The following is a 27717-nucleotide window of genomic DNA, read 5'->3' as shown; positions in this document are numbered from 1 at the left end:
AAATCTGAATGAACCTCTGGATTCAGATCAACCTGGCTTAATGTTTTTCCTCAGAAGTGACCTACAGCAAGTACACAACTGTGATTTCTTTGCATATGGAAGTGGAAGGAGTAGGGAGAAGAGCCAAGGGGAGAAGCTGTGCTGGGGCACTGGGGGACATCAGGATATCCAGCCCAGCTTCAAACCCAGCTGACTGCCAAGGTCAAACAGCCCGTATGTTCTGACAGCCTGAAACTCTGAACATCCCACATTCATCTCCTTGTACAACCTAAGCACAGCTTCGAGGTTCATGTGTCTTTTGGGAGAAACCTGGACTTGGGAGCATTTTTTTGGGATATGCTTTCAACAAACACTCAGGTGAAAATGGCAGCAAGAATAAGAAAGGGAAGGTCTGTATTATTTAGGCAAGATCAGGTGATCTAAGAGATTAATCCATGAGCCATCAATTACTTCATACTTCTGGTCCATTTCTGCCCTCTCCCAATAAAGAAAAAAAAACAACAAAAGAACACCACTTTGGTTTAGAAGTACTGGAAATCTTAATTGAAATATGGATTGTTTTGGTCAAAGAATTAAGAAGAGAGTTGTCATGGAAAAATGATTTAAACATTTTAGAAACACAATGGATGCTGATTAGAGCTCTAAGAACGTGCCACAGCACACATTTTATAGGGTTTGGGGATGACATTAAATGAAATGGCAGGGCTGAGGTCCAGGTCTGAGTTGGAAACTCCGGGTGGAGGGCGGAAGTTGAACCTCTGCAGGAGACTGGTGAAGAAGAGGAAGAGCTCCATTTTAGCAAGAGTTTCCCCAGCACAGATCCTCCGCCCTGGAACAAAAGGCAAAAGGACCACAAGAAAATCAGTGAGAGCTGCTTCTTCAGTATTGGAAGGAAAAAACCTCTTTTATCAGCTCTTGTGCTGAAAAAGGTCAGTGGGAATCCAGAATGTTATATCTTAGGTATGAATAAAGAACACAGTAGATTTTAAAAGTCTGTTTGGTACAAGTTATCAGAGAGAGGGGAATTTTGATCTTCAGAGGTATCCTACCAAAGCCAGCTGGTGATGGGTTTTTATTTTCCTTTGTCTAGATGCTTGCATTTGGAAAGAAATGTATGGAACTGTAGTCTGAATTCCTTAACTACAGTTTTCAATAAAATCTGAATTTTTACTTCATTTTCATATTTTTCCTCTACTTGGCCCAATTTTTGAATTCCAAACCAACTGGTTTAGTCTAGACTTTAGGTCTGTTGGTCAACTCATAGGCAATTTTTTATCCTAAAATTTATTAGTAAATTCTTTGAAGATTCACAAATGCTGGCCAGAATGGGACTGAGCAGCAAGGTGGAGGAAATATTCTATGGATATTCAAATGTTCTGTAAATATAAGTTCTGTCAAGTCCAGTAGCTAGTAAACTGCCTTATTCATAGCATGATGACTCAAGTCCAGAACTAATAAAACCCTGAACTAAAATTTGGAATTAACACCCCTGAGTGAGAGAAAGTGGGAAATGGAGAGCTGTGGCATGGCTGTGATATGAAATTAGCCCTCCAGGGAAGGCCCAGACCTGACACTCTCTGGATGTGCTTTCAGCTGGGACATCTAGACTGAAGTCTGCAAAAGAAGACCTGGGAACTGGAAGTGTCATAAGTTCTTCTACAAAAAACAAATAAACAAAACCACAAAAAACAAACCAACCAAACAAAACAAAACAAAACAAAAACCCCACCAAAAACAACAAAAAAACCCAAACCAAAACAAAAAAAACCCCAAAAAACCCAAAAAAACCACCAAAAAACAAAAAACCAAAAAAACCCCAAACCCCACCACCACCAAAAAAAAACCCCCCAAAAAAACAAAAAACAAAAAAAATCCCCACCACAGCAAAAAAAACCAAAAAGCAAAAAACAAAAACCCCAAAATGATGGTGTACTGGTGACAAGATAAAATCATATTTAAAGATTATACAGAGTTGAAAATATACAAATAGGGTTGATTAAAAAAAGGGAGAGTGTTGTGGATATGATAAATAAATTAGCCCTAGACTGATGTCTGATGTATGGGAACTTAAAAAGAGCAATTACAGAGCCTGCAAAGCTGGAGAAATGCCAGAGAGGGAGCAGGGTTGGAATCTCCCTTGATTTGGTTTTGGCAAATGGTGCAGGTGTGTAAATTCAGGTGACTGTCATGCTCTGGGCAAGTCCCTTCTGTCCTTTGATTTTACAAGAAATTTAGGGCAACTCCTTCCTGTTCCCACACTATGAAATCTTGATCCAGCCAACATTTTTTGTGCCTTTTAAAAGGGACATGGAAAAATGAAGCAGGAAATGCACAGAAGGATCTTTGCTGCGTGTTCTGTGTAAATGTAAAAGAGAAAGCACCTGCTGAAAAAGGCATGAAAGCATCTTTCTTCACAAATTTCCCATTGGCATCAAGGAAGTGCTCAGGGTAGAACATGTCTGGTTTCTCCCACTGCGACTCGTCTTTCAGGACTGAGGTCAGTAAAGGGACGATGTAGGTTCCCTGCAAAATAGGACAGAGGAATGAACTCCTGGACCAATTCAGAAAGAAGAAATGTTTAAAAGGAGCAATCCTGTAGGCTTCTCACCTTGGGAATGAAATAGCCTTTGAGGGTGACATCTGCAGCAGTCTCATGAGGCAAATCCAGTGGCAGGATATTGGCGAACCTCTGAATTTCATGGATGACAGCATCTGTGTATGGCATCTGAGCTCGGTGCTCGATCCGCGGGGGGTTGGACCCTATCACTTGTTCTATTTCTTCCTGGACCTTTTCTGAAGAAAGAATCAGCTCTAAGATACAGGGACTCATTCACCCCTGAGACACAGTGTGCTTTACTAATGTAAAGTATAATAGATCTGGACTACAAACCATAAATTCTACAAAATCTTTTTTTTCCTTTCAGAAATAATGGGAGGTGAACAGGACTACAGTGTTTGACTCTTCACCAACAAGAAACCTAAAGACTTTTTTTTCTACCATCTCCTCTGTCTAAAGACCCTTAATCTGCCCAAGGGTTGTCTCGAAACCCCCATTGGACTACAAAAAACACTGTAGCATCAGCTGGAATGGAGATGCAAGACAAAGGCAATTCTATTAATCTTCTCAGGTACCTAAAGCCTCAGTAAAGTCCATTTAACATCTGCACAGGCCTTTGGTTTATTGATCGTTTCTGAGGGAAACCTGGAACAAAATTATTGACCAGGACAGGAGAGCTCTTTACTTAATAATTAATGAGATTTCCCTAGGCAAAGGGCCTGGCCTGTATGAAGTGTGTTCTGCTGCTGGCCAACCAGTGTGACTCTCACCAGGTCTGAACCACAGGGCACAGAGACAATAATTGGCTGGAAATCCCAGCTTTTTGTAACTTGGCCTATTAGCAGATGTGTTGATCCTCCAGGTTCCTCTTTGGTCCCTAATACCCTGAGAATAACAGTATCTACAATTAAATCACTTACTCTGGATTTTAGGGTACTTTAGCATCAGCAGAAAGCCCCAGTTTAGTGTGGTGGAAATTGTCTCAACACCAGCAGTAAACAAATTGCTCACCAAGCTTAGCAAGTTGCCATTATGGAAATACCCATTGGTAGTGGATTTCTCCTGAAAAAAGTGGTTGAGACAAAAGGATGAAAACTCAAAGCTTTCCATGTGAAAATGCAATTTATGTAGATAAACATTTGCTAAGATATAAATTCTGTATTTTAAAAAGGTGTGAAAAGACGAAGAAGAGCTCTGGGCTTGTGCCTGGAGGAGAGTCCTGACCCATCGTTGTATTTACTGGGACTGTTTGCAAAGATAATTGCTTTCCCCGTGGGGAAGTTAACCCAGAGATATCAGAGACCCCAAATAAGCCCCAGCAAAGCCCAGGTAGTGATTCCATTCTGTAATGCATTATGCTTTCAAAAGAGCCAGAAGAGCTGGGACAACAGAAAGAGCAGATAAAAAGATGCAGCCTTGGTAAATATATTTATACAGGCTGAAGAAAATAAATAAGGATAAATGTTCGTTGGTTAGAAGAGGTTGGAACTTCAACAGGGTGAACTATCTTTTCCACTCTACCACTTTGTCATATATATTTTCTCAAAGACAGGTTCCCTACAGAAATTCAGCTGTAATTGTAAGGACTGAAAGAAAATTGCAAATGTCTTCACAGAACCATAAAAAATGGAATCAGCAAGAAAATAGTTACCTCCTGCTGTTTAACCAGGAAAGCATCAATAAAACTTCTTTGGTCATTTTTGTCCAGGTTTTTGAGGTTCTCTATAAAAGTAACTCGTACAAAATCGTGGAATTCATCTCTGTTTCGGAGGAGAGCCTTGTTAGCCCTTAGAAGGAATCCAAGATATGGGAACATATTGTAGGTCTACGAGAGTGGAAATTGTTAGAGAGAGTTTATCAGCCAGAGCTCTGAAAACGCTACAGAAACAAATTAACAACATTTGGCCTTCTTTGCAGATGCTAAGTCAAAAACTGAAGATTAATATTTTGTTTTTTAGAACACAAAAATGTGACTGAATGAATTTGTGGCAGTAAATTCATCAAGGAGCACCAAATATATGTAAAAATCTTGCCCCAAATTAATATTTTTCAGGAGTAATGTAGGTGTCAGTCTCAAACAGGTTCAAGCTGCCACCAGGCAGGTGGAAATGTTGTCCAGCAGCTTTTTTTGTTGTTTTAGCCAGCTCTTCCACTAACATTTTTATTTTCTTTTTCAAAACCTAGATAAACATAAATTAATCCAGGGTGTGGCAGCATTGCATGCAGGTATCCAAAAGTATTTTTCACTCACTAGCACTCTTCAAACTATCTCTTAAATATGTTTTTTGAGAGACTGGGGGCTTGATTGTTAACTTCATGTTTCCCAAACTGTCTCTCAAGGGTTTTTTCTCCAAGAAAGTGCTTTGTAAACTTATTATCTCTCAAAGTCTCATAGTTAAATAGAAGAAACTGATCACCAGTATTGTTATTTTCCTGTGGAATCCAGTGGAACAGCAATGTAAACATGTGAATCATTACCGTAACCAAAGGTTTCCCAGCAAGCCTCATGTTTTCATTGGTCAGATTTAGAAGTCTCACAAATCTGGAGTCTTTGTAGTCAAATCGTTTTCCAAGCAATATTGACACAATTATATTAGCAACTGCCGCATTAATTATTTTGCTGGCATCGACGGGTTTTCCTAGACAAGAAACAAGAGAATTTATTACACTGTAATAAAGAGATGTAATTAATAAATGTAAATTTACTCTTAAATATTGCTAATTTTTTATGATTGATTGCTATCATTAATTATTATCCAATGTCAGAAGTACGGTACGGTAGTACCAAGACAAAAATGCCGGAAAAGCGAAATTCATCAAACTGACATACATTTGATAGAAAGGCCTGAACTTGAGAAGGCTCAAAAAACCTCTGCATACTTGAACAAAACCCTAGAGGTGGTGAGGCCCTGGCACAGGTTGCCCAGAGAAGCTGTGGCTGCCCCAATCCTGGAAATGTTCCAGGCCAGGTTGGACAGCGCTGGGAGCAACCTGGGATAGTGGAAGGGGGGGTGGAACTGGATGAGCTTTAAGTTCCTTTGGAATCCAAACCATTCTGTGCCTCTGTGATTGTAGAGGTTTGAGGAAGGAGCCGTCCACCCACCCTCCTGTGAGGCGATGGTGTCTGCCAGGTGCCCGTACTCCTCCACGATCCGATCCTCAATGGCCTTTTTGCCCATCCCAAAATCTCGTAAGGCTGTGAGGGTGAATCTCCGCATCACCTTCCAGTTTTCACCGTGAGCAAAAACAATCCCTGAGACCAAGAGAACATTTCAGTGTGGCAGGAGATTTTAAATAGTTTTGCAGGCATAGAATGGAGCTGGTTAGTAGCAGTCACTTTTAAAACAAGTTAAATTGCATCCAGATGAGGAAAAATGCTACTAACTGTGCCTTAAGTATTTTCAACCCTCAGCATTAGGTATATTACATAAGCAAAGGATAAATGTTTAAGGTTTATTTAATCAAATCTTAAGAAGAATATATATCCTCCAAGACACTTGTCACTGAAAGAAAGCGGACATTAGAAAATCAAGTTCAAAATTCTGGTCATCATAGTTTGGAAGTGGAATTGAATTGAGATCTCTGATGACTGCAGGAAAAAATTAAGTAGGAACAAATGTCTTAAAAAAATTAGATAATTTCTTAAAACCTACACCATCAGTTTTTTTCGCTGAAATTGTTACATCATTTAACTGATGACCTCAACTATGAGGTTTTTCCAAATAAAAAAATAAAGTGAAAAGTAAGCTTCCATGCAATAATATGATCAAAAGATGCAACTGTTGAAATATTCACAAAATTATTCCTGAATTTCTCCTAAGACCTGCAGAGATATAAGTATGAAACTCTTATACTAAATTAGAAAGAAGTTTGGGTGTGAAATTCTTATTTTGAAGCCCAGCTCAGTAGACAGTGTTCCCCTTTTTAAAATAAATCCACAGTTCTCTATGTGTTACATGCTATCTATTGTCACATTCTGGATTTAAAAGCACTATTTACCACTGAAATGACAACAGTAGAATACTAATTTCAGAAAAGGTGGTTCTGCGATAAGTCCAAAGGAATGCAAGTCCAGAGCTATATCATGAGAGCTAAAAATGCTTCTCTGGCATGGATGCCCTGTTCTAGATCCTGAAAGTGTGTCACTCTCCATTATCGGTTGCTGTGGTTATTTTTAGAGTTATGGTTGTTTTGTTGACACTGTCAGTAGTTTCAAAGTTGGATAAGTGTGCTGATGTCAATGAGATTGCTCCCTATTTCCAATGCCTTTTGTGATTTCTGATCCAAAGTGTTGTCCCAGCTCCTGCTTTATCTATAGGGAAAAAAATTGAGTAGGTCAAGCCGATAAGGAAAATAAGATTAGCTTACCATTTCCTTTTGTTAAATCTTCAAAGATTGGGATTTTAGGTCTCTCTGCAAATGCATCTGCCTGGTTTACAAGAGCTTCCTTCACTGTCTCATAGCCAGAAATCACTACAACTTTTCTGTACCCCATCTGAACACTGAAGACTGGACCATATTTTTTGGACAGCTGTCAGGAGAAGAGAAAAGTTATTTACAACTTTTACAGCCCACAAAGAAATCCATCACCCTTTCTAGTGCTGCTTATTTTCCAGTCCTGCCTCTGGGTTACTAACATGGTAGATATTTTCCTGACTACAGGGAAAGACACTTGATTTAAATGATGGGAATGTGCCAGACATTGTGTGGATAATGATGAAATGGCACAGTTGGGAGAAGAGTTCTATTGTGCTAAATTGAGCAGAAGTGTCAACAGCTGAAACCCCAAGTCAGCAAAGGATTGCACTGAGAATTCTGTCTTCCCTCAGAAACCCTTGTAAATTCAGTTTTTGACTCATGTTTTCACACCTATTTCTATGCCATTGTGTTTCTTTTATGTACAGGCTACACCTGAACAGCCTGTTCAAATGTTCATTGCCATTATTTTATTAAAAATAAATAATTTTGTTTCTGGGCCAGGATTAAGCATCAGGTACATTCAAATTTTTTATACATGATTACATGGACGATCGATCTCTCTCAGAGACAATGTGGTACCTTTTTAGCTGGTACAGGTAGATTTATTTCTATGTAACTCTCTGTTGCTGATTCTTCTGACAACTGGAGGGGGGTGTCCTGACTGCACTCATTTTCTAGTTGGTTTGCAGAGAGAAACACAGGGCATGTATTTGGTGTCAAGATCCAAAATGTTCAGCAAGTGGTAAGCAAGTACAGCCAGCTGCAACAACAGGAGCAGTGACCCATGTCTGAATAATGCTCAAGTCAGAGAACCAATATCCAGCATCAGAAAGGAATCACTGAATTACAGCAGATACGTGCTGGTTCTGTTGGCCTGAGAACAGGTGGACCTTGCTTTTGTCAACACGACTGGGCTGTGTTGGAGAGCTACACTGATATTCCAGGTACTGCATCAAAGCAGTCTTTTGACTTGTGAGTACAACATCCATACATGTTTATATCCCTTTAAAAAATATCCCTTTCAAAATCATCAGCAGGGAAGATGTGTAATTTTTATGTCTAAGCAGAAAAAACTCTAAGCAGGTTTATAGAATTTTTCTGACTCAATGTCAGCAAAGCCCTGCAATAAACTAGGTAAAGAAAGCACTAGAAGAAAACAGAAAGATTTAGTATTTTGGCAAAGGTTGGTTCTAAATATTAAGAGTATATAGTTATATCTTTATCTTTTTCCTCTTCAGGGAAAGAAAAGAGGAAAGGGAGATGAGAACATTGATAAATCAGTGAAGCCAAGATGCTGCAGTCACAGCTCCAGGTACATCAATCAGTGGAAGGCAGAGAGGGAAACACCACATATTAAAATCTTTCCTTATTCAGTTGCCTTTTTTTCAAAATTACCACAAAAATAAGGTAGATGCTTGTTATTAATCTGAAAGTTGTTGAAGGCTGAAACCTGGATGCATGGAGAAAATATTACAGTAAAAAAAAATGCTGCATTCAACATTTTCTGCTCAAATAACCATCTCAGGGTCCCTTGTTAAAGGCTGATACATGGATGCAATAGATTGGGTGCAGTAGGAGAAGCCCTCTGACATCTTGGACTGTGGGGCTTGGTTGATAGGACCAATAGAAAAGAAAATGAGTACCTGTAGATAAGTCCTGTAGGGTCTCTTCAAGTCAAACAAAAGAAGGTTTCCAATTATAGGTAATGGTCTTGGACCTGGAGGAAAATTCTGACTTCGGTTGTTCCAGAAACCTGCTGTTTTCAAGATGGAGAGAAAAGCCAGGATCAACACTAAAACAATGGAAGTGTTGCTGTTCCAGAAACCTGCTGTTTTCAAAATGGATAGAAAAGCTAGGATGAGCACAAAGCCAATGGAAGTGCTGCTGTTCCAGCCCATCTCTATTCAGCCAAGTATGTGCCACAGAAGAGAAAATGTGGACTCTGGATCTCTGTCCTCCTGAAGTAATTTCACTTGAGAGGCTCTTGTGTTAGTCCATAATCCTCTTTTCCAGTGAAAGGTATGTTTTAATTGCAGCTGGTGACTTGTTCTCTTCCCGTGTGCTTCCTAATGAATCCTCAGAAGGGTACAGGGGCATATAAATATTTGCTAACCAGTGTGACTGGGTGGGAGTGTGGGTCACTGGGCAAGTACGAAAGTCCAAGAACAGGGAAAACTGCAGGTCATCAACCTGACATTTGTTATAAAAGCCATAAATTCTGCATGCTGTCCAGGTTACTGATTAATCATGTTTTTGCCTTTAGCACAGATCCTTAATACCCTTGAGAAATCAAAATTCTGCTGCCCAGGGGTGTAGTGCACAGAGATTTATTTTTTTAAAGTGTGTGATGTATGCGAGACTCACAAGCTGAGAGCAAATGAATCTGTTTTTTGTGGAGTTAAGACTGCACTTACACACTTGGTGTGAGAATTTCTGTTCAGTCCTTCACACATAACCTGGCTGCAGGCCTCTAATAAATCTGTCACCCTGACAGTTTGTTGTTTTTCTCAAGGTTTGCAGGCTTCGAGGGAACGCCTTTCCTGTTTTCAGATTGTGTGTAATCTGCTTTCTCCTGTGCTTCCCAGGGCTTTTCAGGCCTGCTGTTTCCTCACAAAACTATTTATGGGTGGCAGAACTTTGATTCCATTGAATTCACTGGGAATTTGAAATCACAGAATCACAGAATTATTGAGGTTGGAGGGGACTCTGGAATTTTCCTGGTCCAAATCCCCTTTCAAGCTGGGCCACCATGAGGCACTTGCCCCAGCCCGTGTCCAGACAGGTTTTGAATATCTCCAAGGACCTAAAAAATTTTATGATCCTAAGGAGGGAGGCTTCACATCTCCTGGGCAACCTGTGCTTAGTCACTCTCACAATATCAAAGTGTTTCCTGATGTTCAGAGGGAACCTCCTGAGTTTCAGTGTGTGCCTGTGGCCCCTGGTCCTGGCCCCAGGCACACACTGAGAAGAGTCTGGCTCTGACTTATTTGATCCTTCCCCCAGGTGTTTATACTGCTAAGATCCCCCTGAGCCTTCCCTCCTCTAGGCTAAACTCCCATCCCTCTGTGTTTCCTCTGCTAAGAGATGTTCCAGTCACTCCAGCATCTTTGTGGCCCTTTGCTGGACTCTCTCCAGTCTGTCCATATGTCTTTGGTTCTGGGAATCCCAGAACTGGACACGGCACTGGGAAAAGGTGTCCTCTGCTGGCTGAGGAAAGGGGGCTGAGCTACAGCCTGACTCAGGTGTCTGAGAGTCCAAGAGAGGGAACAGCAGAGGAGGAGGTGTTGGAAGAAGAAGCCAAGGGAAAGACTGGACAAAAAGGCTGAGTCACAGCCCACAGAACAGTGTTTGGAGGAGTTTTCTAGTAGAAATCTAGAACACTAAATTGCATGTGGCCTTGAGGCCAGAACCTGCAGGCTGTGTGAGGTGAAGTGCATCAAGGTTGAGGCCCTTGTCCTTCTCTCCCAGAAGTGTCAGGGTGCCTGCAGAGACATGGCCAGAGGCAGAGGAGAGGAGGGAATGGGGGAATTCCCCAGGGAATGGGGATCCAGAGGAAAAACCCTGGCACATGGCTGGGAGCCTGGGAGAGGAGCTTGAGCTGCTCTTGGCCTGGCTGACCCCGAGCCTGCTGCTGTCCCCAGGGGCTCTGAGGGAGAGACCAGGATTTCCCAGGTGTCCTGGGAAAAGTCCAGGGCCAGTGTCCAGCTGGGCTCCAGTTAGCCAGATTCTGCTTCACCTGTCCAGAGTGGGTAAAAAGGCACAGAAAATGTCCAGTTTTCCACATGTATCTGGAATTTGACTAATAGCAAGGAATTGAGTGGAGGTTGAAAGGTGAACATTTTGCAGGAGGCTTGAGAAGAACAGGAGGAGCTCTCCTTTAGTAAGAGAAGACATATTTTGTTAATATATTTTGAGAAGTTTGATGCCAGTAAGAGAGAAAGAAGACATCTCCAAGAAATGTCAAACATACACAGCTGGTCATCTGAACATTCAATTAATGTGTTTATTCAGCAACAGATTTGAGCACAAATGTTAAAAGAAATTTTGTGAGCAAATATTCAGCCAGTGGCTTTCAAATAAATTTTCTTTTCAGGAATGAAATGCAAAGATACTGCCCTGACAGAGGTAGGAATGGAGAACTATAAGACAGACTTCAAAGCTATGGTCACCCACAGCTATTCTGAAAAAGGCTTGACCTTTGGTTAGTTTAAAAAAGTATTGTTAAAGTTTTTACTCATTAAAAAAAATAATTAAAAAACCCCCAAACCACAACACCTTATTTAAGCTCTTTTAACGTAAAAACACGTCAAAGTGAGAACAAAGGTAAGACAGAAAGTGTTGAGTGGTTCTTGGAAGGGATAAAACATTGCCAGTCTTTTATGAGAAAGAAAAGAAATGCTGATGATCGTGAACCTCAGATTTAGAGTAGTTGTACTTTAACTTTTGTTTACTTTTCAGTCTCATCCTTTAAGCTCAATCTCCACTTTGTGTCTTGTTTAACTCCTTACTTTCCTTTCCTGCCAGTGTAAGGCTTCCTCATAAAAGAATAAAAGGTTCTTAGTAAAATATTCTAAGCCTCTATCTTTTAAGTGTCCAGTCACATATTACACAGAAGTCGTAACTAATTATTAATAAAGCTCTGCTGATTCAAAGCTTTGATTAATTGGGAAATAACCAACCAAAGAAAATACCCAAAGACAGGGAACCAAATACCAATGACATCTGTAATGTGGTGGTGAGCAATTAGGGTAAAAAAAACTTTGGAGAAACAAATTGTATGCTTCAAGGGAACAGTCACATGGAAAAGAAAATAACAATTAAAGCTCTGATTAGACAAAAGGATTCATCTCCCTACTCTGTTTTTTGAGAGAACCTAAGGGACTGATTTCTCTGGGAGAAGAGTCCTCTGAAAAAGAATTTTGGGGACAATAATGAGTACTTAGAGGATGGGGATATGGATTACTATGGAAAGATTATAAGGAGAACTGGAAAACAAAACTGTATAGTTCATTTTTTCCCTTTTCGAATTAAAAAAACCCCAAACCCTAAATGGTATTATTGAAGGCATCAATCATCAGGGAAGGTTTAGGTTCGATATTATGAAAAAATTCTTCACTGGAAGAGTGGTTAAGCATTGGAACAGGCTCCCCAGGGAAGCAGGGGAGTCACCATCCCTGGAAGTGTTCAAGAAGTGAGTGGACACAGCATTCTCAATGTGGTTTACTGGCCACAATGATAATCCATCCAAGGTTGGACTTGATGATCTTGGAAGTATTTTCCAACCTTAAGGATTCTATAATTCAAAGATTTACTGACAGTGGGTGGTGCTTCCTCACTCAGCTATTCCTGTTTGGTCAGCACTCAAATTTAGTGAAATTACCTCACCCCCTTTAAGGTGAATGAAAGACCCTGAGAACTCCCAAGCAGGAATTTGAGGGGTGAAATTCATGTATTTAAGATCAGATTTTTACAGGCTGTCCACAGATGGAATCTTTTTCAAGTACTTCAACACTTCATAAATTATTCACAAAATACTTCTAAAATCTTTACAAATGCAATATTTACATTCTTAAATTCTTCCCCAGTTTTTACAAAGATGAAGGTGTGACAGCTTTGAGAGGATAAAGGATGTCTTACAGCCAACAAGGCAGAAGAGAGTCAGTCATTGCACATCTGCAAAAGAGCTTATCTGAACTAGTGTGATACAACAAATGTGTTTTTATTCATGGATAGGAATCTGACATATCTAGCAGTATACAGCAGATATAAGATATGGGACAGCCCTGCTTAGTAACATTCTAAAGACTTTCAAGGAAAAATGCATCAGCAGAAATGAAATTTTATATGAGAAGAATTTTCCCCTTAGGTCTGAAAAGTAAGAATTGAAATAATATCATAGTACAAAAAAAAGGTTTAAAGTTCATCCACTTTGGCTTTTTATTTGGAGACATCAGCAGTAGCTTTCCATGAATGATGGGTTGAGGCCCTGTGTTCCTTCTGTTTGATTTCCACTTCCCATCCATTGTCTCTCAATGGATTATCCCATGCACAAAGGCACCTCATGGAGTTCCTTCAGCTTCCTCAATTTTTGTCTCTGAACTGAGCAGACACTGTCATCATTCTCTGATGAAGTTAATTTTCCTTCATTTAGTTTCAGTTTTCTTCTTTTTGCTTTCACTTCTTTTAGGAGAAAGTGACTTCAGAGTTGGTGACTCACCCCATGGAAGTTCTCTGCTGAGTCTTCTGTAGGTTGAACATAGTTTCTTTCCAATCAGTTCCAAATAATTCATGTTTTTCTGGAGCTGGCATTATTTCAGGTTATATTTCTTGACATTAACACTGCTACAATCCACTTATTACTGTTGAATAGAATATGTCCTATTATGCAATCACTTGGTTTTCATAGCTCCTGCTCAGTTCCGTTATTATGTCCTTAAAACTAACTAAATCTATGACAATAAATAAATATTTATTTTGTCTATGACAAAAATGAATCTTTTTACTATTTCATTTTCTTTTCCTTTTCAATAAACATATTAACAAAGAATATGGATATTCGTATTCCCTTTCATATTGCCATGTCAATCACTGTATTCTGTGCTTTGCCATAAGAATTATTTCAATATTTTGCTTCCTGTCATAATCAAACTTCAAAATGCGTTGAACATTCAAAGCACCTTTTCTCCTCCATCAGAAAACAGGAAAACACAATCTCTTAAAAAGTTAAGGTAGGATACTCTGGTGAAATGTTTGTTCGAATCCATATAAAAAATATAAATTAATTTCTTCTTGATTACCCCTATAGAGGCTGAAGGATGTCACTCAGAAATCTCACGAATAAATATATTATCCTGTAATAATCTTGAAACCCAAAGTTTATTACAACAGCTATATTGTTGTCAGCAACAACAAAAGATAAAATATAGATAATTTTAAAGAGCAGTTTGTGGTGCCTTTTTATGGTGAACAAAAATAGTAAAAGGACCTCATTTATTCACCTGAGCTTGGTATAATGACTAAATAATCTAAAATCAAGCTTGTTTTCTTTTACAAAAATATAGCTATCTTCAGGCTTTTCTTAAAAAACTTGGTGTGGTCAGGACAAAACTTGGAGGTTATTTCGTTGCTTCTTAGCATTAGAAACAGAAAAAGCATCATTAGGGCAAATATTGCAGATTAATTATTTTTCTACATAGCAGCTTCAAATCTGCTGTGCTCATCTCGGTGGCTGGAGTAAATTTCAGGTACCATCTCCTCCTCTGGAACCTGCCATGAAAAACAAAGAAGAGCTCAGTTAAAGACAGAGAGATAGATTTGCTTTTGCCATGAAAGAAGACTAAAATATGCTGAGAATGTAATTCAATTTGTATATATTATATGTCTGTTTATTAACATTGACACAGCCTGACATGAATCATCTATTCTAGATACTGAGGAATGAACTGAGGGTTTTCTTCATAGAAAAGGGAATTTAATTCATTAAAAAAAACTAATAAAATTTCCTTTAACTTTATATTTTATTTGCAAGGAATGTATATTATATTTTACTTCTTGTCTTGCCTTTTTGGGATTGTCCTGGCATAAAGGATAAAGTTCAGATTGCCTAAATTAAGAATATGTCATCAGTCTCTGATACGGAAGAGAATACCTGATATAGTAAGCACATAGGAGAGAGATAAAGGTCTCCACTGTGATATCAATTTGTTGTCTCTATTTCTGCTTTTTGTTCAGGGTGAGTCCAATGAAAAACGCATGATTACCTAAGAAGTCCAAAAATGATCCTGCAGGTGGCATTGATAAATTCACAGCCTGAGGTAGAGCAGCATTTTTGGATTTTGAAGAGGCAGCCTTTCAGACTCATGTGCACAAACCACAAAGCCCAGGAGAGCAGTGGCTGTACATCCTCCAGCATAATGAAAATAAAAAGAGGTTTGTGTCTTACCTCCCAATAAGCAGAGTCATCAAAGCAGTTCTGGTCAGATACTTGTCCCAAGAAGGGCAGCTTTAGAATAGCACCTGCAAGAGAACCAGCATCAGAGGTTTAAAAAATAAAGAAAATGACAAAATGAAGGTCCCTCAGATGGGACCTAGGCAGCTAGCAAAGTGTCTTGACTGATTTCCTCATCTACAGGAAAGCCCAACCATCCTGGGACGTCAGGACAATTGTTCAGAGAGGTGATGCAGATTTCTTGATACAAACATAAATAAGAGCATAAATAAAAGCTTGTTTATAATTGGCCAGATTTCAGACAAAAATTTTGTATTTCAGCCTGACTTTTGTTTGTTTGTTAGTTTGGAAGTATTCACAAACACGTAGAAACGTGTGATACCTCACTGAATATGTCTTGATCTCAAATTAGTTTCTGTTCAGAATTTGAAGTGTCTGAATCTAGAGAAGAATTCCTTCCAGAACAACACCTTATTATTCCTATAGTTATAAAACTCAGTGTCTTTGCAGAGTGTATTCAGCAGGATATATAGAATCACAGAGTCATGTAAGTATTTAGATTGGAAAAAACCTCCAAGATCATCAGGTCCAATCCTAGACCAAACACCATCTTGTCAACCAGACCAGAGCCCTGAGTGCCACATCCAGTCCCTCCTTGGACACCTCCAGGGATGGGGACTCCACCACCTCCAGGGAAAGCCCTTTCCAATGCCTGGACCACCCTTTCCATGAAGAATTTCTTCCTGACAAACCCGAACATCATTTGAAGATAAAATCATTGGAAAACTGCTTTTCCATATTTGAGTTTCTGGCATCAGGACCCATTATTTCAATTTTATATTATTTACACAAAATTGTTGATACATTTAAGTTCTCCATGGAGAAACCTCTAAATTCACATGTGTTTTTAGTCACTATAAGCATCACACTGACCTGTGAGTGCTCCTCCCACTATTGCAATTCCAAGTGTACTTCCCAGGGCAGCAGCCTGCATGGCAGGAGTAAGCTGGTGACCATTCCTGAAAAGGGTAGAAAACCAAACCATTGCCTATCAAAAATTATTACACTTTGAGGCTGATGATCAGTCTTACAACACTGTACTTGCTGCATGCTGGACAAGTGACTCATAGGAAAATATCCTAGAATATTTATGGTTGGAACAAATCTCCAGGATTATCAAGTCCAACAAATTCTGCCATTGCTGTGTACAAGACTGAACTCATGATTTTAATTTAGTTTTGTTTTAGGCTACAGATGAAAACAACTTCTCTGAGAAGGTTATTAATATCCTGTAAGCCATAAGAGAATACTCTCTGTTGTCAAAAAGACCAGCATTTCATCTTTTTGGAGTTTTATGGGATAATGGAAAAAACCCATTTTGCCTTTTCTTTTCTTTTTTGAAATCTTACAAATACCAGCAGTGTAATTGTAGAGTCATAATAAGATTTTTCTATGTTTGAATGGTTCAGTGTGCTGTTTCTTTATGATGTTTTATGATGTTTTAATTTATTCATTTTTATTTGAGCTTTTAATCTGTAACAAGCTTGACATTTAAACAGTGAGTTAAAGGCAGGAGATCAAGAGGAACCCAAATTAAATGAGAATACAATGCCTGACACCAAATCAATGATGCATTTCTGAAAAAGAATCATAATTACATTCAAAGAAGGCATCAAATAAGAATAGACCTTAAAAAACAAACAAACAAACAAACAAAAAAAACACCTTTCTCTCTTCTCTCTATACCTCACCTCATTTCTCTTTTTATCGCAGTTACTATGATGCCAGCAATACCCCCCAGAATTCCAGGTAAACCATGTAAGTTATGAACTCCACAAGTGTCTTGAATTTTCAGCTTGGAGGCCATCACAGGCTGAAATGAGGTAAAATAGGAAGTTATAGTTTATAGTGAGTTTATAGTCTTCCATGATCTCTAGATGAATATGCAAAAGAATGAGTGGAAGTACAAGAATCAAATCATTATTAAAAGTCACCATTATATGGAATTTAATGTATCTATCCTCCCTTTGTAGCAAATCAAGGGAGCTCCAGGAAAGCCAAAGAGAAATAAAAATGGGAGCAGAGCTGAGTCCCCAATACTTACAGTGAGGAACTGGAATCCAAGGACAGAGACAATTCCAGCAACAAACCCGATGAACATGGCAGAAAAAGGGTGGATTGCCAGGTCAGCACAGGTACCCACTGCTACTCCTCCTGCCAGGGTGGCATTTTGAATGAGCACCTGCAGGGGACACACAGAGTGAGGCAGAGGTCACACATGAGGAGCAGAGGCTTGTTTCAGTGCTGGGGGCCTCTGAAGGCTCTCTTGCACATGCTGGGCTCAGACAAAGAGCTGCAGCTGCTGGAAAGGAGTGGGTGAAAACACAGCTGGATTTTAGGGCAAGGGGGTAGAAGCTGGTTTGGTTTTGTCTGTTGTGCAGCTGCACTGAGATTTCCAGGGGATGGGTCATTTACTTGAGAGACCTATTTTGGTTGTTGTAGTAAGGAAACTCAAGTAAGAACATCTTTGGAATAAGATCCAAAATTCCACCTGAACACTGGACTAATGTCTCTAAGGTCCAGCAGGTTCTGTGGACAAGAGAAATTCATCACAGAATCATTAAGACTGGACGAGACATTTGAGATTAATAAATCCAACCATCAAACCAGTACAATGTTCCATTGTTCCATGTTCCCAGTCTACCACACTGCTTTCCAGCCCTTTCTGTGAGGAAATTTCTCCTAATAGCCAGTCTAAACCTGCCCTGATGCAACTTGAGGCCCTTTTCTCTCAACCTGTCACTTGGTATTTGAAGAAGAGACCAAGCCCCTGGTTCAACCTTTCTTCCTCAGGGAGTTGTAGAGGGTGAGAAGATCCTCCCTGAGCCTCCTTTTTCTCCAGATTGAGCCTCCTTTTTCTCCAGATTGAGCCCTCCCCCATCTCCCTCAGCCTCTTCTCATCAGACTTTATAGGTTTTACAAGTATAATAGTTCTAATTCTGGCCATAGTATGGGGAAAGGCTCCAGATAGCCTAGACAGATAGATGGACCCTGGGAATCTGCCTGCTCACCCTTATTAGAGAGGGTTGACTCGATTTAACTCTTTAATTATTATTTAATTTAATAATTTAATAATTTAATAATTTAATAATTTAATAATTTAATTCTTACCATACTGAATTTTCCTCTTTTATCCACCAAGCTGGAGAGGGCGAATGTTACGACGGCACAGGCAGCCAAGGAGTAGTAAGTGTTGATAATGGCTGTAGCCTGGGCTTCTGCGCCATCTGCAATGGCAGAGTTAAAACTGGGCCAAAAAAGCCAAAGGAACAGGGAACCTGCATGAATAGAAGTCACAACAAAGCAAAAGCTATTTAGTCACAAGGGCCAATACAACAGAGTGAGCTACAAGAAGTGAGGACGATGATTAATGAGAAACATGGAATAGCCAGAATTCTGGAATAAATAATAGAATATGCAGAAGCTTTTGACACTGGCAGCTGGGATTTTGACACCTGGTCTGTTGCCAAATCTTACTGGAAGGCTTTAATGATCCCTTGTCATACCCCACTCACTGTCTGTAAAACCCCAGCCAGAGCAGGAGGCATAGGCAACACAATTCACAAACAAATCCTTTATCATCTATCAATACAACAGAACATTTTAGCTGGTTCATTGGTCAATGAACAGCTCTCATGGACAGACATACATGGTTTCTCACATTCATTACCATGACAGGCACAACTCAGTCATTTTAAAATTATGGACCATTGCTTTGGAAATATTGCTGAAAAGCACAAGACTTAACAGAAAAGAAGTCACCACTAATGTACAGTGAAAACACATATTTAATTTTATTCTTTCCATCCTTGGAAGCAAGGAAAACCTGTAAAAATATGTTGCCACTGATAATTCAGTGCATGCATGAGACTAAAAGGAATTTGCCTCCAAAAGTGTACTTAGGAAAATGAATGTGACATAATAATAGGTAATAAGAAAAAAAAAATAGGGATAGAAGAGGGATGAACAGCTGATCAGGTCTCAGTATTACTTCACTTACCAATCATGGCAAACAGGTCTGAGTGATAGGTGGATTCATCATTTTCATGTTTGTTTGTCAGACCAGGACGGTACAAGACGAAAGCTGCAGCCAAACCAAAATAAGCTCCAAAAGCATGGATAGTCATCGAAGCTCCAACATCTGTGGCCTGTAAGAGGGACCCAAAATAATGCCACAGATTTTATAAAGCATAAAGACAAGGGTCTAATGAACGAGAAGTCTGGAGGACTTAATGGTTTCATTCTGTGGTAGAAACCAGAGCCCAGCATAAACAAACTGGAAGAGAAAACAATTGCTAAGTAGTTGTACCTTGAATACTTGGGTAACTAGATGTTCATTGCATGCAAACATGGTGATCTCCAGAAGAGTCAGGATCAGCATCTGAATGGGACTTGTTTTCCCCAGGAGTGCTCCAAATGAAATCAAAGCAGTTGCTGTACTGAAGTCTGCATTTATCATGCTGATTAAGTTAAGAAAAAGAGAAAAAAACCCCACAAAACATGTTTAAAAAAGGAAATTAGTTTAAAAGCTATAATATCCAACATGCCATTAAAATGATGTCATTAAAATTATAGAGCTTTAACTGTTCTGATAAAAAATGATCAAGCTCATCTTTGTGGATAAAAATTAAATCAAACCCTTTCAGATGGATCTTGTAAGGATCTTACCAGCTAGTGAAGAGTAAGTGCAGAAGGTTTCCTCCTGCTTATGCCATACGTGTGCTTAGCTGGTTGAAATGATGAAAAGGCAGATGAGAAGTGTATTGGGATGTACAGGAATGTAATGGAATCACAGAATCATTTAGACTGGAAAAGGTGTCTAAGATCAACCTTTTACCCAGCACTGCCAAGCCCACCACTAAACCATGGCCCTCAGTGCCCCATCTGCAATTTTTAAAACACTTCCAGGGATGGTGACTCCACAGCTTCCCAGGGCAGCCTGTTCCAATGCCTGACTACCCCTTCTGTGAAGAGATTTTCCCTGATATCCAACAAAACCTCCCTTGGAGTGATTTTCTCTTGTCCCTTGAGGCCATTTCTTCTTGTCCTGTCCCTGTTCCCTGGGAGCAGAGCCCGACCCCACCTGTCTGTCCCCTCCTGTCAGGAGCTGTGCAGAGCCACAAGGTTCCCCTGAGCCTCCTTCTCCCCAGGCTGAGCCCCCCCAGCTCCCTCAGCTGCTCCTCCTCAGACTTGTGCTCCAGACCCTTCCCCAGCTCCTTTGTCCTTCTCTAGACACACTCCAGCCCCTCAATTTCCAGCCCTGACTGCCACCTAGGCTCCAAAGATGACAGTGATGTGTTTTTTCAGATGGTTTATATAATCCTGGAAGCCTCGCACACCTGTCTGTCTCTGTGCATCATCTTTGCATGAGCTGTCCAGCAGGGGATTGGCAAAAGTAAATAAAACCAGAAATGGACCAACAACTTAGAGCAGAGAGAGGCACTAACCTGTGGGTCCCTCTAAATATGCCTGCCTGTAAACATGAGGGTGCTACTTGTATCATTCCTGCTTTGCCCTCAGTAACGTTTGGATGCTGTTCATTTCAAAACTGTTTACAAGTTGTCTCAGAAAACAGAACAGAACAAAATGTGGAAAATTCTGAGACCTTGGCAGAGGCAGGACAAGTGAATAGAAGGAGCATTAAATGTGCCTAGAGACATTGCCCATGAGGTCTCTCATTCTGTGATCAGTGTTCAGACCCTGCTGGAGTATGATGCTCCTGAAAATCATTCCTTGAGAAGTAAGAGAAAACCTTGTGAGTGCACAGACATGCTTCCAGCCTTTCTTCTGTGGCCCCACGTGTCATGGAAAGACAGATCCTTCCATGCTGCAGGATGTGCTGTGCTACTGCTGGAAATCTTCCAGCTTCCACAGCTTCAGAGATTCAAAGCAACCTCTCTACAGGATCCACACCTCCCACACATAATGTGGCACCTCAAATTTCTTCACAAACTTTGGTTACCTTGGCCCAGTGCGCCAGGAGTGGCCCCCTCAGAGGTGAAGGGCAGAAGGATGTGGAGAGGTGGACAGCAAGGTTTAATGAAATTTAGGTAAAATCTGACCCCACAGATGTGATTTATGGCTTTTCCTGATATCTTTAGGGATAGAAATATCTGGTTTTGTAAATTCATACCTTTCGATGTTAACAGGAATTTTCCCATTTTTCATGTGCCAAAATCCTTGCATCAGAATTCCCCACTGGAGTCCGAAGGCAGCAATGAGCATGTTAAAACCAACACTGCTGAATCCATATTTCTTCAGGAAGGTCATCAGGAAACCAAATCCAACAAATATCATCACATGGACATCCTGAAAGTCTGAAGGGAAAACATGTCTGAGTAGAGACTGAGAAGAGTGAAGGGTGAAAAGGAAGGGACAGAGGCAGCTCGAGTAGAGAAGAGTTCCAAACTCTTGCATGGGATCCATTCTTCCCAGGTCATGGCCAGTCTACCAGCTGGAAACTGGATGACTGGAAAATGCCACACCTAATTATTGATTATATTGATTCCTGTATCATTATGGAAAGCCATTGGATCTCTATATTTGCAAATTTACTTGTGTCTGGCACTCTCCTCTCTTTGTGAAGCTCCCTCGAACATCATCACAGCTTCATGTCCTTACAGAAAAGTTATATTCCCCTTCCAATAAAGGTGGTCAGAGCCAGTGTGTTCTGACTAATTTCCAAATTTTACATAGGATTTGTTTGAGTGAGTGCTAGGTGTCCCAGTGCAAAGGAATGCTTGGGATCCCTAAAAATTACTGTCTAAGACATTGATTTTTTTTACATGGATAGAAGAAAAATTAATTTTAAGGAAAATCTTAAATTTAAAAATGAATATAGTTAATCAGCATACAATTAGTCTTCATTCAAATATTTGGTTGTTTTTTGAAATGAATTTTGTTAAAATATGGTTAGTTCTTTTTCTACTTTTTAAAGTTATTATTTTAATTTCCTTTTTTAATGTTTTTAATACAAACTGAATCTATCACCATAACATGGATACATTATATTTTTAAATATTTTTTTACTTTAATGTGATTTAATTGACTCTAACCCAGACAGGTTTGAGTCCCATGATTGCAACATTTTTGTCCGATTTTACTGTTAATGGGAACCTCCAGTACAGAGAGACCATTTTTAATTTTTTTTTTATTTCATTGCTCTTGCGTGCCAATAAGGTGAAAAACTTGAGCTGCTTAGTAGAACATTTGGCTTGAAGTTGCAATTCCCATTACTTGAAGCATTCCTCAGTTTTGCATTACCAGACTTAGCCAAAAGAGGGCCCAGAAGTATAAGAAGTTACTGGGAATTCCTAATAAACTCTTTTATATTTTCAATGTCATATTCCAACCCTGCCCTAGCACTAAAACACGCAGTAAGAGCCTTTACTCTGCTTTTAAGAAGCAACATCATTGGTTGCCTTGGGATTAGATAATCAACTTTAAGGTCCCTTCCAACCCATACCTTTCTCTGTATAGAAATGCAGGTAGTTCACAAAAACCTCCAATCCTTTTTTTCCCCTTCAGGCTGGACATTTTAAAGCTGTTTGGACTTATTCACACAAATGGTTCAAAGTCCTGGTTAAAACTAGCTTAATTCATGGGTGTTGAGGACAAATTCCTTCTAGTTTAGCCTGTACCTTGAACTTTAACTCTCTCTCATGCATGATTTTAAAGAAGAGTAGGTCTGGAGTGACTTCAAATGGTGGAGAAAACTGCATGGTTTGAACTGAGCTGTTTAAGTAACTAGCTGTGTTTGACAAAGAGCACTTCTGTGAGAGAGGAGAATAAAGACTGGGAAAAACACCCAGCAGATTCTGAACAAAGCCACTGCACAGAATTCTGTGAGAGTGTCCAAGACCAGCACATAAACTCCTCTGCAAGGTGGTCAATCTCAACACAAAGATGCTTGTGACATACTCTAAAACTGATCTTGCTTGGCCTAAAGTTGTAAACCACAGAACCCTGAACAAGAGGGATGCGTAAGGTTTCCTAAGCCATGAGTCCTGGATGCTCACAGGACAATGTCTACAGGATGCCAATATGAAAGAAATCCTCTTGTAGTGCTCTAAGAACCATCACACTCTCTTGTTCTCCCACTCTAGTGGCACAATACACCTGAAATTGTCTATCCAATTTGCCATGGCTGTACTTGTATCCACCAGAAATAGATATAATGCAAAGCTACACTTTGGGAATGATCTCAGCTTAACCCTCATCACCTGAGTGCAAAGCTATGCTGATCCTTCACTATTATTTTCATTTTTCTTCCAAAACCGCTGAAACTGCTTGAATTCATGGTGCTGAGGTGTCTAAGGCATACAAAATCAGACCTTGCACTGCAGTCCTGAGAATATAAATTACCTCCTGGATGAAAGAACCAAATCTGTGAGATACAGATGGGTTAACATCCCAAGGCATAGCATGGGAAGTAGTTTGTACCCATCATTTTGGGTTACCATCAGTTTGGGACTCAAGGAAAGTCCTGGCTCAAGATAGTTCCTAATACACCTATAGAACCACAGCAATAAATTTCTGCCAAGTCCTCAGGCAAACTGCACTTTTGTTTGCATTTTGTACAGGTAAATTTGAGAGTAAGGGGTGCTAAAAGTGAAAATATAGGTATCATGAAAATCTACTTTTATTTCCATATTTTTATTGGGAATGAGCTCTGTGAGGTCAGCATCTCAAAATTCAACATGCCATCAGTGGTGCTTGCTTGGTTTATGTCTGTACTGGTAATCTGAACAGCCTGGCCAAAAGAAATACATGTTCTTCTCTCCTAAAACACTGTTCCCACCTTAAGAATAGCCTCTTATCCATGCTATGCCTAAAGCCATGCCTGGCTAGAGGTCAAGGGGCCAGTTTACCTGAGCCCAAACCATTCCAGAAGGCTGCTCACAAATCAAAGGTGTGGGTAGCCAAGGGACAAGTGTGCAAGAACAGACTCATACACTGCCTGTGCAGGGAGGCAGGGGAGACAGCAGGAAATTCCTCCCACACTTTTTAGACATTGATATTAATGGAGAAATAAACATAAGTGATCTCTGACTTGGTAGGTTACATTTAAAGACCTATATTGTAGTGGTAATTCAATTACCTGTGCTGTCAAATCAGTCATGTGGGTTTTGGCATAACTTTTGCTTAGGCCAAAAGTCACCTCCTGGGTCACAGTGGACCAGGAGTAACTCCCAGATCACTGTCTAGATAAGGCCACCTAATTTAGGAACCTGGATAGTTTAATACAGTTGGGATAATTTAATATGACAACAGCAAGAGAGCTGCATTTGTTCAGCCCAGAGAAGAGAAGGTTTCAGAGAGACATTAAAGCACCTTCTAGTACTTAAAGAGGGATTATAAAAAAGTGGGAGAGTGACTTCTTAAATGGGCAGATAATGATAGGATAAGAGGAACAGTTTTAAATTAAAAGAGGAGAGATTTATATGGGGTATTAGGAAGAAATTCTTCCCTGTGAGGGGGGCCAGGCCCTGTCACAGGCTGTCCAGAGAAGCTGTGGCTGCCCCTGGATCCCTGGAAGTGTCCAAGGCCAGGTTGGACAGGGCTTGGAGCAACCTGGGATAGTTCAAGGTGTCACTGCCCATGGAAAAGGGTGGAATGGGATGAGCTTTAAGGTCCCTTCCAACCCAAGGTTTCCTCTTGCTCTATGAACATCATGGAAATGGCCAAACTGTGTCACAGAGAGTGGGCTTGGCACAGCCTGAGTTACCATATCTCAGGGACACTGCCACATTTCAGTGGAGCTAATCTAAATGTGAGTAATGAGCCCCTGATGTCCACCAACAGACTGGCATCTGGAGCTGCCTAATGCCCTCACTCGCTGTTCTCTGACCCAGACAATGCTTTCTGTGAGAATACACAACACGAGATTACTCCAGCCTGAGATCACCTGCCCCTGTCACAGCCAGGAAAGCACAGTTGGAATGAGAGAAGAGAGATACGTTCAAAATAACACAGGTACTACCTGCAGGCAGGGAGTTCTGTACTCTGTGATCCTCAACAAGTGCATTGTAATCAGGGCTACAAGTCATTGAGGCCTCAGAGCCAAAAAACTGGTCAACAAACCTTCAATACTGCCAGGAAAACAGTTTGCAGCTCTGTATACTTTGTTTTCAATTTATTCACAATGGTCTTATCTTTGCTTAAGGAGGAGGGGGTGAGAGAACTCAGTAACTACTTCTCAGACCAAGAGCTTTTTCTGATCTTCACCAAGTATTTGCAGAGCAACAAATCAACAGAAACATTTTCAGGCTAAACCATTGCTCCCTAATGGAGCCACTGCTTTGGAAAATAGCAGGGGGTTATCCACCTTGTCACCAGAACTATGGCCCTTTTTGGAGTCCAGCTTTCACAGAGTCCAGCTTTAACTTTTTACAACAATGATGCACATGCAGCTCAATTTCCATGTTCTCATAATACACCTTTTCCAAACCTGGATGGTACTAATGAAATGTTCTATTCATTTTGATTATTTTCTACAGTGATCAGGATAGAAGGCCTGGCAAGAAACATCCCCATTTCTCTCAGGAAAATGCTGGAATCTTTCAAATTAATACACAGTTCTCCAAATTTTAACCTGCTGTGCAAACACCAGAGGCTCTAGTGGCTTCCCAGGCTCTTCTCTCCCAGAACAGTAAACTTGTCAGCAGTGAGGTACATGCAGAATTTTATATGTGCTCAATTTGGATTTGTCTTTGGAGCCTGCTGCTTTCACTGCTTTCACACCTCAGAAAAATATGCTTGCCCCAAAACAAAACTTTCTTTTCCAGCTTTATCAGTAAGTCTAGTAAGTTATTCAGAAATCTCTCTTAGGATCAGTTTAAAGAAATTTCAGCTTCTATAAATCTTAGACAGAAATACTTACGTGGGTATAACCCTAGACGAGAAGAACTCGTGTCATAATCCACAAATATCCCGTACAAAACAATGACAATCACTTCCAGAAGAAGCGCCAGGATGGAGAACTTGAACCTCATGTTGGTGTCAAAGTCTGGAGGCATTGCTGGAGAGCAGGTGGCTGGGAGAGCTTGATAGTGGGTGTTTGCCTTCAGAGGAGCTGACTGATGCCGTGGAGCTGGGTGATATAGCAAAAAAAAAAAAAAAAAAGAAATGGAGACGTGAACACACCGTCACACCCACTATGGGAGGGAGAAAGATGGGTCAATATAGTGATTTCCATTTCCCAGGGTACTCCTGTGTGTGAAATGCTGGCTTGCATGTGTTTTTTGGGTTTTTTTGTTGCTTTTTTTTTTCCAGTTTGTAATACAAACCAACTCATTCAGCCACTGTTGTACTTCTCACTGCCTATATGTATTTTAAAAAGGAAATAGCCTTCAAGGAAATCTCACAGAGCCTGGTTTGCTGCACGTAGTAAGGAACAGTGACTCTCAATTGTGTTTCCTGCAGTCACTGATATTGTCAAGTTGTAGCTCTTCTTCCAAAAAGTAAATAATTTTGCATCGCAAATAAAACATGGAAAATCACCTCTCTTCATATAGGCTGTGCTAAGCAAAGAGAAGAATCTCTTTCAACAAACTGAAGTAATTTTATTTTTTTTATTTCACAGTGACACTCATTCTCAGAGCACAAGTTCTCATTGTAAACTTTTATTTAAGAAGGAAATTATTGTATTTCTTTACGTGTAAATAGGATATTCATAGTTCTTAAAAAGGAAAACTATAATTTCTAAAAAGAAGAATTTGGAGAGAACAGCTCCATTTTTCATTTTGAATGATTGCTCTTTTTTTTAACATTCCCTTAGCTCAGACAAAGGAAATAGGTCAGAAACCAAATGTATTACATGTTTTAAAAAGCTTAGTTTGTAAACTTTCTCACAAATGGAGGAGAAAATTAAATTTCACTTAATTTACTGTTGGACGATCTCTTGTTCTTGAAAATCACATTGCTTGTCAAAATTTGTCGTGAGTCCTCAAAGTTTTGTAAATATTGTATAAATAAATAATTTTATTGGATAAAGTATTGTATTGATGTGAGCAAATTCACCTCTGTTAATCCAATAGTCAGAAAACAGGGCAAAATTGTACATCAGGAGCTTTCATTTCATGAAAAATCATATCTATTAAAAAGAGGGATGATATTGTAGTAGTTGACTAATTGGTCATGAAGAAGTAGTGCCAGGGTACAGCAATAAAATGCTGTGTCAATACTTGGGTATAAAAAACAGCTGAATATAGAGATTTTGAGAGATGACTGCAAGCTGGGCTGCTGTCTGGTGAGATTCTGCTGGCAAACTGCTCACATTCTATGACATTTAAAAAAACTCAGTTATTTTTTTAAGGTATTTCTGTTCTGGTGTACAGGGCAGTGCCATGACTTTTTCTCTGTTTATAAGTCCAATTAACAATTCTCTCATATAAAGGTAGAGTTAGACCATATCCAAACTAAAATTTAAAATTATTGCAGCTTTTTCTCCCTGAAAATGAGTCTGTGCATTTGGAAGGGAAACCAAAGTATTTAACAAGAAAACACTCGTCCATCACATAATCAAGCCTGCAAGTGGTAAAGCTTAAATAAGCACATATGTGTTGGTTTTTTTTTTTCCTTTATATCAACTGTATTTCACTTGAGCAGCTCAAAGAGAGGAAACAGCTTTGTTAAAAAGCTACCACTCATCCTTACTGCACCACAGGATGGG

The 27717-nt window shown here is 39.8% G+C and overlaps 2 protein-coding genes across 2 annotated transcripts; both read right to left on the bottom strand.

Annotated features, from left to right (window-relative positions):
- Positions 1–56: 56 nt before the first annotated feature.
- On the bottom strand, positions 57–9055 carry LOC134564602 (cytochrome P450 2K4-like). The gene is made up of 9 exons (XM_063423527.1): positions 8680–9055; positions 6926–7088; positions 5661–5810; positions 5036–5196; positions 4209–4382; positions 3478–3619; positions 2609–2793; positions 2382–2523; positions 57–829 (listed from the first exon to the last, which is right to left on the bottom strand). The coding sequence occupies exons 1-9, from the start codon at positions 8932–8934 to the stop codon at positions 642–644; spliced, it is 1560 nt and encodes a 519-aa protein (XP_063279597.1). The 5' UTR covers positions 8935–9055; the 3' UTR covers positions 57–641.
- Positions 9056–14117: 5062 nt separating this feature from the next.
- Positions 14118–26562, bottom strand: RHAG (Rh associated glycoprotein). The gene is made up of 10 exons (XM_063423537.1): positions 25927–26562; positions 21178–21361; positions 19354–19504; positions 19045–19192; positions 18156–18322; positions 17089–17226; positions 16736–16857; positions 15918–16003; positions 14979–15052; positions 14118–14302 (listed from the first exon to the last, which is right to left on the bottom strand). The coding sequence occupies exons 1-10, from the start codon at positions 26060–26062 to the stop codon at positions 14225–14227; spliced, it is 1284 nt and encodes a 427-aa protein (XP_063279607.1). The 5' UTR covers positions 26063–26562; the 3' UTR covers positions 14118–14224.
- Positions 26563–27717: the final 1155 nt, after the last annotated feature.

This window comes from Prinia subflava, chromosome 2 (assembly GCF_021018805.1).
Source record: "Prinia subflava isolate CZ2003 ecotype Zambia chromosome 2, Cam_Psub_1.2, whole genome shotgun sequence".
In the NCBI taxonomy this organism is placed as follows: Eukaryota; Metazoa; Chordata; class Aves; order Passeriformes; family Cisticolidae; genus Prinia; species Prinia subflava.
The sequence above is the reverse complement of the archived record's forward strand: the minus strand, read 5'-3'. Positions and strand labels throughout refer to the sequence as shown.